General features: G+C 42.8%; 1 protein-coding gene across 2 annotated transcripts in view; it reads right to left on the bottom strand.

The window, feature by feature from the left end:
* The window catches only part of LOC113405131 (protocadherin-17), a 95,880-nt gene extending 83,991 nt beyond the window's left edge, over positions 1 to 11,889 (bottom strand). For both annotated transcript variants that reach the window (XM_026650680.1, XM_026650719.1), the window contains exon 1: positions 8,869 to 11,889. In XM_026650680.1, the coding sequence (XP_026506465.1) occupies positions 8,869 to 11,469 (2,601 nt within the window). In that variant the 5' untranslated portion in view covers positions 11,470 to 11,889. The remainder of the gene's footprint in view (positions 1 to 8,868) is intronic.
* Between the last annotated feature and the right edge of the window lie 295 nt (positions 11,890 to 12,184).

Raw genomic sequence — 12,184 nt, 5'->3', positions numbered from 1 at the left:
TGCTTTTTAATACCTTTAAATTATTTTAATGTATTCCTTTCCTCTAATCAGACCAAAGCCTATTTATGTAGATTAGTTACATCTAGAGTCTCATTTATCCAACCTGTATTTATCCTTTGATCACAAAGCTTGTTAACTTAAATGGTCTTTTATTGTTATGATTCGTTTTCCCATAATTATGCAGTTTAACTGCCTGATTTTTTTCGAATAAATATATGCAAACGCGCCAATCATATTCAGCAGTGTTATGCTAGATGCTCAATGAACTGTAAGAGTCATTTCAATACAATAAAACTGTCTGGAAGTGTTCCAGGGCAAGGATTGCAAATACCAGTAATCATAGTGTCACTAGGACTAGAACAAGCAAATGTAAGTGTGTCATACATATATCAATACATTGTCTGAAACACTGTCTGAAACTAATTTCACATGTCTATCACTGAAAGAACTTACAATGAATCGATAAGTTGTGCCATCCACACAGCTGAAATTCTGCATTTATATTTTCTAAGAAGTCTGCTGTCCCATGCATTGGAGACTGTAGCATTCAGTCACCCAGCACACTGATGTCATTAAAGCCTTTTTTATTAAAGCTAATGTATTTTAAGTAATCAAAGAACATCTCCTTTACTGCAATAAATTGATAGTACATCAGCATAGGACTGATTAACTTTGGAGCTGAAAAAAAAAGACATCCTGAAAGTAACTGAGAGATGAACTGATCTTTATACTGTCCTTCTGCATAGGTAGCCCCACTAACTGGATGAAGCAATTCAGTAATAGAAATAGATGCTTCTGTTGTGACCTTAATAAAGCATGAACTGTATGTTGCAGCCTCTGGGATTTATCTATAAAATATATTAGTGTTGGGAAGGTTATATAAAGCAATACCTAATATCCTAATTAACAGGTGTATATGTACAAATTTGCTTACTCTTCAGTGTAGTACTTAACAGTGGAAATTGTATACAAAATGCTTAATACTGTCAGAATGCGTGCAATACTGAGTTCCATCATTTCAGAACCATCAGAAAGCCTGACCTACTAGTTTCTCCCTCTTCCCCACTAAAAAACAAAATGGTCCTTACTCTCAAAAATTATATTTTCCCAAAAAAAGATGTTGCCAGGCTCTCCCTGGAGCATTTTCATCTCCATGTAAGAATCTGCATTCCCATGAGAGGCAGATTTCACTCATTTCCTACCTTTTGGTACCCTCTCATCATGAATTTTACCACTTCTGTTTGTACAATGTAAGCATTGATATGACTGAAAATAAAAGTCCTCAAGCTACTTTCTGGGGAAAAAAATATGTCCAAAGTATTTTCTTCTGACCTCCTGACACCAAAATACTGCTTCTCTACTAGTAGAGATAAAAAAGGAGCTGTGTTTCTGCTCTGGTCAACAAATCATTGTTTAAAGATCCTTTCACAGAAATTCTTAACTGTTGCACAATATTTTTTCCTTTCATCTACTATAGACAGACACTCCTCAAACTTGAAGAGTTTGTTACCTCCAAATAGCAACACTGCTACAGGTATTCTTTTGTTTATTTTAAAGACTTCTGACAAGTGAAATACACTGACATGGATTTGTATAATACTGCCTGAAGGGAGAGAAAGTGGCTGTAAAGAGAAACTGGAGCTTCTTCATATTAAAAAACCCCTCAAGAACTGATTTAGGGTCCACTTTTGCAATCCTTAATCAGGTAAAACTCCATTCATTTCCATTAACTTTTTGCGTGAGTAGCAACTGCAAGATTTGGTCTATACTTGATTATTTGTAGGTAAGAGCTGCAAATACTTTAAATTTACATAGTCACAATTTTCCACAGAGCTATATTTGCCACATTTTAAAAATAATAGTATATTGTATACATGGTTTTAAACAAATACAAATATTTGTTTTGGTAATATAAAAGCAAAAAATGTTCTTTATGAATAGTTCAAAGGAGTCTTAGATATCTCTGACCTTTATATCACTATAATTATTAATTAATTTATTAATTATTATTATTATTATTATTTTGTTATTATATTATTTCAAACTCCAAACATAAATTTGGACATTTAAATTATAAAAAAAAAATAGATTGAAATCTCCCCAATTCTTCATTAGAAAAAGATTCTGCACCATCGTGCACAGGCTGTTCCCATTATATATATATATATATATATATATATATATATATGAGCAACTTTCCACATCTGCTATGACAGACGATTTTTATGGCTGAGTTCTAAATATAAAGATCAGATTCTGTCACCCTTACTCACATTCCATAGAAACCTTAGTAGGAGGCTTGATCTTGCATCACTGAAGTCAATGGGAGTTATATTATTGACTAAAATGGGAACTAGATCCCTTGTTGTGAAGTTTGACTGGATTCAATAGGATTATTTGTAGAGTAAGACAGTACTTAATGTAAGGGTGGCAGAATCTGGGCCAAAGTTATTACTAAACCAAAAGTTAACTCTTCAAGGGCTCAGTTGTACAAACCTTATTCATGCTGGTAATCACTTATACACCTGAGTACTTCCATTGAAATCAATGAGACTACTCATGTAAGTGGTCACCAACATGAGTAAAGCTTCAACAACTTTGAAGCACATAACAGTCAATGGGAGTTTTACCCAAATAATGATTGCAGGATCTGTCCCTTAGTCACTTATTTTAACTGCACTAACTTTTTTCAGCTCTTATATGTCTCTTTTAACAGAAAATAAGTCATACAGAGCCCTTGATCTTCTTAACCATCTAGTTAGTGAGGATTTTTATTTTGGAGGCATTGTTCTTTTTCCCTACTCCCAATATCTGCGTTTTCTCCTCCTTACTCTTAATTTGTCTCTCCCTTAGCTATTTTGTATTGTTTAACTCTGTAATGTTTAACCCCACGAACCATTTTGGAATATAGGGCCTTAGATTGATCTCACTTACACCTGCATAGATCAGGCTTAACTACAGTGAAATCAATGGAATAACACTGTTGTAAAATGTAGGAGGAAGAAAGATCAGAATCAGGCTCAGAGGGTCTATGATAGACATGGTACAAAAGAGGGGGAGCCTGATCCTGCAGCCATTACCCACATTAGTAATCCCAGAAGATACTACTGTGGGATATGGTTACAAGATCAGGCCATAAAGTACGTGTGTTGAATGTAACAGTTTTATATTCAAACAGAGTAGCAGTTGGGCAGAAAGGAAATATTTACTGTTGTGCAAATATAAAGAAAACATCCAATCCTGCAGGTCTTACACTGGCAATACTTGCATTGACTTTAATACACAATGAAAAATAGGCCTAGAATAGGGGTCGGCAACCTCTGGCACGCGGCTCGCCAGGGTAAGCACCCTGGCGGGCCGGGCCAGTTTGTTTACCTGCCGCGTCCGCAGGTTCGGCCGATCGTGGCTCCCACTGGCCGCGGTTCGCCGCTCCAGGCCAATGGGGTGTGCTGGCCGCGGCTTCCCGCCGCCCCCATTGGCCTGCAGAACACCTGCAGATGCGGCAGGTAAACAAACTGGCCCGGCCCACCAGGGTGCTTACCCTGGCGAGCCGCGTGTCAGAGGTTGCCGACCCCTGGCATAGAAGCTTTAGAAATGTGTACAGTGTAATTATACCCAGTGCAATATATATTTACAAATCTCAAACATTTAATAGGGCTATTTTGCATTACATCTAATCTAAACATACACATTATAAAAACTATCATAATACCTCTCAGCCAGATAGCTCTGACATGAGATCAGACATTAGTCTGGTAGTTTTTTATTTGAGTTTAGAAAATACTGTTGGTAAATCCAACTGCCTGGGAAATATAATGTCCAAACTGCAAGCCTGCAATTGTGCAGAACTTCCACTGACTTCTCTTAAATTCTCCTCTCAGTACATGTCCTAAACTTCCACTAGCTCTATTAGAAAAATTAGCTTCTGCATCAGAAGAAGAATATTCTCCCTTTGCAAAGGATATAAAAAACAAACGTAATGTGAGTCTTTTGAGATTGGAGTTCTGAATTCTGGGAATGAATGCAATTTGTTTTTTAATTATTTCAGTTCTCCTGATATTGCAGTGTCAGCACGTTTCATTCTGCAACACTGCACACTGAAGTTTCTAAAAGAAAACAATAATATATTTGAAGACATAACAGCATGAATACAGTTTACGGGTTTTTTTCCCCCTTGAAGTCTATATCTTCTCAGATACTACTAGACACCTGGTGATGAGGCTGCATTGGGACTTAACAGTAATCTGTTGACACATCGTAAACATCAGGTGCCTGGAAGTATTAAGAATGATCTGCACTTTATCTTAAAATGTTACAGGACTGCCTAGTGCAGCAACTGTGGTGACTCCCAGCTTGATAGTTCCTTGTAAAATGGTCTCTTTCTTTTCTTCTTCTCTTTTTTTTTTCTATTCAATAAAATCTGTGACCACAGTTTTCCCATTCTGTCTCACTTGATATATTTACAAATCTCTCCACACTGCATCACAAGTATAATAATAAATATTCTCTATGATCATGAACACTCCTTGCATATGTAGATAGTTTTCTACACTACTGTCATGTCACTTTAAAGAACCTATTTCTGCTGGTTTCCCTTTATCCATCAACTCTTTCATCTACTGAAAACTTGAAGAAATTGTGGCTTGTTTGCCAGCAGAACTATTTGCCTGTTTCCTGTTAGCATGAATTGCTTACACACTTAACTATAGAAGTTTTTGATAGGGCTGAATATGTATTTGTAGATTACAGAGCAAAGTCCCATTTGTTACAAGATTAAGGGCTTGGATGGAAGTTTGAGTTAATCTGGCCATGAAATTTATACCTTTTCTCCTCTATGTGAGCCATTTAAAATTTTGGTTTGTAAATAAATTTTGTTTGTGTATATAAACACATAACAGTACATTTATGTCTAAACATATTTATGCTAAATTATTCTTTAAAACCACTATTCTTTATTAGAGGATGTATACAATGTGCTGGTTGAATTGTTAAATAACGGTAAGATGTGTTTGTGCACAGTAGGTGTCCTAACTATGTATGACTAGTAAAGGAATAGTCTTTATATGTCATCCTATCAACTGATTAATCTATTGAATAAACATGGCCTGATTTTCAGAGTTGCTGAACACCTGCAAGTCTCATAGAAATCAGTGAGTGCTGAGTTCTCAGTGCCGCTGAATATCCATCCAACATTTTACACATACATAATACAGGAAATTTGAAGATTTTCATAATTATGGTACAAAACCCACTAATTCACATTAGTTACTTATAAACCTGCAAATACTGAAATTTACTCACAAATTAGTGAGTAAATGGACAGTTAAAACATAAAGCTAATGCATTGCAAAATGTACTTAATTGGGAAGAAAATTATGCCACCTCATTCATACTGAGCCTTACTTTACTTGGCAAGTATTCTCATTGGGCCAGATTCTAAGTAGCACCTTTTTCCAGGTATCCCTTAACTTTGATGGGACTATAGGTGAGATACGATGCTATGCACATGGATAAGAATATCACAATCTGACCTATTGAATTTAGTCTGGGAGTAACTCCAGAGTAAAAAGGTAAGAATGGGAAAATCTGGCCCTTATTGATTAGACAACTGTAGTCTTGATTTGATTATAAATTTTTGGTAGTGTACTAGTTAATGTGGTGTAATGCAATGTAGTATATTCTGTAAATATACAAAATCTTAGTAGAACCTCACTAGAGAACTCTACCATTAAATCCTTGCTGAGAAACAGGAAGAGAAAGAGAGCTGTTCTGTTGTGTACATTAGAAAGTAGGAGATTAATGTGGTTCCACCATACATATATATTTAAAAAACTACACTGAATATTCACTAGAGAAAATACTTATAAAATAGCTTAGCTTTCACCTACTTAAAGCAATGAGCAAATAGTGCATTTTTCACTAGTTAATGAAGGTGGACAAGAACCCAGATGGTTGGAAACTAGCTCTTCCTTTTACTGGCTACCTCTTTTGCTTCTTAACAACATAGGTTATTTTCCTAGAAGTAGATTTTCTACCAGTGGATTAGGATCCATTGGATCCAGATAGAGAGCCTGATCCTGCACTCTTTGGTCATGAAAAACTCCCACTGACTCCAATGAGAGCTTCAATGAAGTGCAGAATCAGACTCAAAGTAGCATGTGCTTTCTGATTTTAAGTGCAGAGTTTATATATAATATCTAATTTGGGGATGGGGAGAGAAAGAAGGCAAGAAAATATAAAAATTCATTTCATGTAGCCTGTGGTGAAGACATGCAATTTTTTCCACATAGTTCTCCTAATACAAACTCCTGATACTATAAACCTGGACCTATCCTGAACAGGGCCCCAACAACTATCTCAAACTGCGTATTTGTTTTATGATTATGTTGTGACTACTAAATTCAGGTCCACTTGTGACCTAAACTAAATTTGATCCAGCTTTCCATAAATGAAAGATGAGTGTTTCTTAACTCACTAGCTGCGCCACCTTGCTCCAAAACACTGTGTGTAGATATTCAGGAAAACAGAAAGTTAAATATTAGGTATACAGGTTCATGCTATCAGGACTTACGGTTAAATTTTTTCACAGTCATCACAGCAAAACTTTCACAGAAACCACAACACACCTTTTTTTAAGGGAGGAAATTCCTCTTTCAGTTTTATATAAATTTCAAAAAAAAAATCATGACTGATATGATACAGTGAACACTGTAAAAAAGGAATAATATTTATGACTGAGATTTTACACTACAGTTGAATCTTTACTATTTAGTAGTATCAATACATGTATTAATTGCTTTATATAGACATTACATGGTTGCAAGAGAATATAATTTTCTAAGTTTTAGTAACTATTACACTTGTCACTTGGAAAAAAAAAGTATTTTTGTATTCTGACAACTTCATTTTATAGTAAAAAAAATTACATGCCTTAAACAAGAGTCACTGAAAGTTATTTATTTGTCTTTTAAAGCATGAATTATAAATTGAATTATTTTCGGTATTGCACTAACCTAATATTCTTCCTGACGTGTCAGTTTTGTTAAAATCAAGTTCTGATTTTGAATATTGCTCAACCACCTAATTGATAGCAACACAAATTCAGGATAAGTATAAAATGAAATTGTTTCTGTGACACAACTCAATAGTGGGTTGAGGAATAGTTCACAGTGACCTTGTACACAGGGCATTTTTCTGCAGTTATTAAAATATACAGCTATAGATGATCAATTATTGGCCACCTCTCTTGACAATATTAGATGCCACTGGAAACTAAGTAAATTTGGTGTTCACAAAACTGCATCATATGAAGCCTCAAATGCATTACGAATTTCCTTTTGATACATCAAGTGTCTACAGTGCAACTTTTTCTCATTAGCTGGCAACACAAAATGAGTCTGTGTCACTTTTGATACACTCAGCTCATTCCCCTATGACTCAGAACAGCATATTAGGAGAACCACAGGACAAAACAGATATGACACTTCAGATATATTTAATAGTCATTACCCAGAGCCTGCATTCAATGAAAAATCTAAAAATTGCTTTGGAGCATACCTGTAACATTTGAACATTAAGCCACACTAACTAAGGAATACTTTAAATTAGATCAATTAGGGCCAGATTCTGCCCACTGTTTTATGGTATAAGCCCACTGCTTCAGAACACATCTTTTGTGTTTGAACTTCAAACTACACACTACGTATTAAGTTGTTATTTTACTTAAATATTAAACTCAATCCAATGGCCCAAATTCTGCCATCACTTACATACATGAATGTCAATGGGTGATGAGTGTTACTGAAGGCAGAATGTGGCCCACTACTGTATTTTTCAAAAATGAGCTTTGATTAAAAAAAAACAAAAACAGAGCATGTAAGTCTTTCACTATACAGCAATAGTCAATATTGATTCAGGCTACTGGAAATCTGACTAGTCATTCTGTTGATTTACAATAGGATTTGAGTTTTGTTAACTTTGCAGGGGAGGGGGGGGGAACTATCACATACATTTTAATCTAGTTAACTAAGCAAACTTTCCAAGGCTGAAAGTTTTATTGTTTTCAGGGAAGAAAAGGAAGTAATGGGGCCCCAAATGATACTGTTCTGTGTCAAAGATAAAAAATATATGTATATATGTTCTAAAAAGGAAACTTAAAAAATTAAAAGCATACATCTTGGAAATAGCTGATATTATATACAGGATTGGAAGGCTATATACACTGTTGCAATAGATGGGGGGGGGGGGAAGTGTGTCCTTAGTGTGTACAGTTTCTGTAATGTCCTGTTGGTTACAGAAGCAGACATAACTTCTTCAAATATCCCCACCACCTCTCTGCCCCAAAGAAAAGTACAGTGAAACCTGTGGAAGAGACCACCTTTTGCTTGTTTGCAGTGTTGTTGTAGCCATGTTGGTCCCAGATTATTTATGAGAGACAAGGTGGGTGAGTTTGCCTTTCCCAGATTGAAGAAGAGCTTTGTGTAGCTTGAAAGATTGTCTTCTTCACCCACAAAAGCTGGTCCAAAATAAGATATTACCTCACCTACCTGGTCTCTCTCACCTTTATTAGGCAATACCCCAAAGTATCCCAAACATATTAGGCTTGACAGTGTTCTCACATATACCAGCTTTACACTGTTGTAACTCCATTTATGTCAGTGGAATAACTTTTGATTTACACTGGTGACACCAGCATGAGAACAGAATCAGATCCCTCAAGTATGATCTGCATACCTTTATTTTAATAAGTCCACCTCCCTGAAGTGACTGATTTTTGTTGGTGCCTTACAACAGGTTTCACTGCAGACAAAACATAACGTTTAAACCAGCGTCTAAAGTGAGGTCCGGGTTATTCTAAAAGTCTCCTACCTGAATAATGGACATCCGGCTCGGGGGAGCCTCGCTGGCGTTAGTCCCTTGCCCTGTGAAGCTGGTGTGGCAGCCCACATGTCCCTGGGGCACAGTCAGGTTGTTGGAGGCGGGTTTCAGATACATCACCTCGGACCTGGGTGAGCTGAGGGGCAGACGGGTCTGGTAGTCAAAGTACATGGGTGAGGTGGCCAAGGATGGGCTGCTCACTACGTTCATGACATTGAGGGGGCCCCTGCTGTCCTCGCCCTCACTGGGCACCAGCATGATGTCATTCTTGCTGATCTTCTTCTTCTTGCCCTTGCCTCCGCCACCGCCACCTCCTCCTCCTCCCCCGCTGCTGCTGCCCCCTCCTCCCAGCTGGGGATGGCTGTACTCTGCGATGCGGCAATTGTAGGTGCGGATCTCCTTGTTCTCCCGCTTGCACTTCACGGCAATGGTGATCATGGCAGCTAGTAGGATGATGGAGACAGTACTCAAGGTCACAATCAAGGGCAGCGACAGGTCCCAGTGTGGTCGCCGATGCTGCTCACCATTCACCTGCGGCTCGCCGGCTTCGGGCAATGGTCCTGCCAAGGCCCTGACAATCAGTTTGGCCACGGCTGAGAGGCTGGGCTTGCCGTGGTCACTGACCTTGACCACCAATTCAGCCACCGGACTGAGTTCTTCCCAGTATGGGTGCAAAGTGCGTATCTCGCCACTGGCGGGGTCCATCTCAAAGAGGTGCTCCTCATTGCCTTCGACGATCTCGTACGTGAGGCGTCCGCTCTCCCCAAAATCACTGTCCAGGGCATGCACGGTGCCCACGGGGTAGCCCACACCAGCGTTGCGTGGCACCTGGAGCTCCGCAGTGTCATTGATGAGGGCAGGCAGAACAATGAGGGGTGCGTTGTCATTGACATCGAGCACGGTGACACGCACAGTGGCATTGCTCTCGCGGTGGGGTGAGCCCGAGTCCTTGGCCAGCACGCGGAACTCAAAGTGCTTGGTTTGCTCATAGTTGAAGCTCCGCAAGGCGTAGATGGCGCCATTGGTGGGGTTGACGGAGACGTAGGTGTAGATGGAGACGTCGCCCACGTGCCCGGGCAGGATGGAGTAGGACACAGTCCCATTCTGGCCCAGGTCTGGGTCCTGGGCCAGCACGGAGCCTAGGTACTCGCCAGGGATGTTGTTCTCAGGCACCTGCAGCACGTAGAGGCTCTTGCTGAAGCGGGGCGGGTTGTCGTTCTCGTCCAGGATCCGCACGGAGAAGGACTTGGTGGAGTTGAGCGGGGGGCTGCCCCCGTCCCGGGCCAGGATGGTCACGTTGTACTCGTCCTGCGCCTCGCGGTCCAGCGGCCGGTCGGTCACCACCGTGTAGAAGTTGTCGTAGTTCTCCTCCAGGGCGAAGGGCACCGCGCCCGCCCCGCCGCCGCCCAGCACCCGGCACTGCAGCTGCCCGTTCTTGCCGGAGTCGCGGTCGGTGACCCGCACCAGGGCGATGACGGTGCCCGGCGGGGCGGCCTCGCTGAGCGCCCCCTGGCGGACGGAGACGAAGCCGATGGCGGGCGCGTTGTCGTTGCGGTCGATGAGGCGCACGGTCACCTTGCAGTGGGCGGGGATGGGGTTGGGCCCCAGGTCGCGGGCCTGCACGTCGATCTCGATGAGGCCGCTCTCCTCGTAGTCCAGGTTGCTCTTGACGCGGATGAGGCCGCTCTGCGGGTCGATGCTGAAGAGGTCGCGGACGCGCTCGGGCGCGTAGCCGCTGAAGGAGTACAGCACCTCGCCGTTGGTGCCCTCGTCCGCGTCGGTGGCGTTGAGGTCGATGACGGCGGTGCCCAGCGGCGCGTTCTCCGGCAGCTCCACCACGTACGAGGCCGCCTCGAAGACGGGGCTGTTGTCGTTGGAGTCGATGAGGCGCACGTTGAGCTGCACCGTGCCCGAGCGGGGCGGGTCGCCGCCGTCCAGCGCCGTCAGCACCAGCGTGTGGTGGCTCTGCTCCTCGCGGTCCAGCGGCTTCTGGATCACCAGCTCCGGGAACTTGGTGCCGTCGCCCCGCGACTTGACGTCGAGCGAGAAGAGGCCGTAGTCGTCGCGGGTGAGCAGGTAAGTGCGCAGCCCGTTGTCGCCGGCGTCCGGGTCGTGGGCGCTGGTGAGGGGGAAGCGGGTGCCCGGCGCCGCGTTCTCCGAGATGTCCATGTCCACCTGGTCGGAGGGGAAGGCGGGCGCGTTGTCGTTCAGGTCCTGGATCTCCACCTTGATCATGCAGATCTCCTGGTCGTTGGCGAAGACCTCGAGCGAGAGCTGGCACTTGGCGCTGCGCCGGCACAGCGCCTCGCGGTCGATGCGCTGCTTGGTGTAGAGCAGCCCGCTCTCGCCGTCCACGTCCAGCAGGTGCGGCGCCGAGTTCTCCAGCACGCGGAAAGTCGATTTGGTCCCCCGGCCGCCTCCCCGCTCCGCCGGCGGCGGCGGCCCGCCCGCCCCCGCTTGCAGCCGGGCATCCCTGCCGATGTTCCCGATCACCGTGCCCGCCCCCTGCTCCTCCGGCACCGAGTAATTCAGGTTCTTCAGAGTCAGGGCAGGAGCCCAGCAGAAGAAGAAGCAACAAATGGAAAGGTACATCCCCGAGCCAGGGGGTGGTGGCAGCTGCGGCAGCACCAGGGTGGCCCCTGCCCCCTCTTCCTCCTCCGCCGCCTTATTCCCTCTCCCTTCTTCTGTTCCCGCTGCCTACCCCTGTGTTTTAAGTTGCTGAACCTGTTGCTCTAAAACATCTGCAGAGACACAGGTTGCGGGGCAGCAAATGGAGCATGTAGCTCGCAGGGAGGGGCGAGAGAGCGAGAGAAAAGCCGCCTCAAATCAAGCGCTTCTGCGGCCACACAATCCCCTCACAGTTACTTAGGCTGTCCAACTTCAGCTGGAGGAAGAGGAGGAGAATAAAAATATATCTTCTTCTTTAGACGGATTCCGAATGGTTGTTTAATTTTTTTTCTTTAATATTCGCCGATTTACAAAGAATATAAAAAATAATCGGTGGTGGTGGTGGTTTTCCAGATCAGTCCAAGGAATTTTAAAAAATATATAGAAAAGGGAGCTGGCTGTTGGGAAGCAGGACCGTAAACAGAAAACGCTTATTTGCTACTCATTGCTTGTGATGCGACTGATGGAGTGGAGGGTGGGTAGGACGGGGAGACAGCGGGGGAGGGGGGTAAAAAGAGTCTCTCGCCTGTGTAGAAGCCCGCTCCGTGTGCAGTGAGAGGCAATGAAATGTCTGATTGCACCGCGGGGTTGTTGGTTTTCAGGGAGTGTTTTGCTGCATTTAGAGATCTAATCTTGCATT

This window comes from Terrapene carolina, unplaced genomic scaffold (assembly GCF_002925995.2).
Source record: "Terrapene carolina triunguis isolate 2854851 unplaced genomic scaffold, T_m_triunguis-2.0 Scaffold17, whole genome shotgun sequence".
Classification (NCBI taxonomy): Eukaryota; Metazoa; Chordata; order Testudines; family Emydidae; genus Terrapene; species Terrapene triunguis.
Note: the sequence above shows the minus strand (reverse complement) of the source record. Positions and strands in the feature narration are given on the sequence as shown.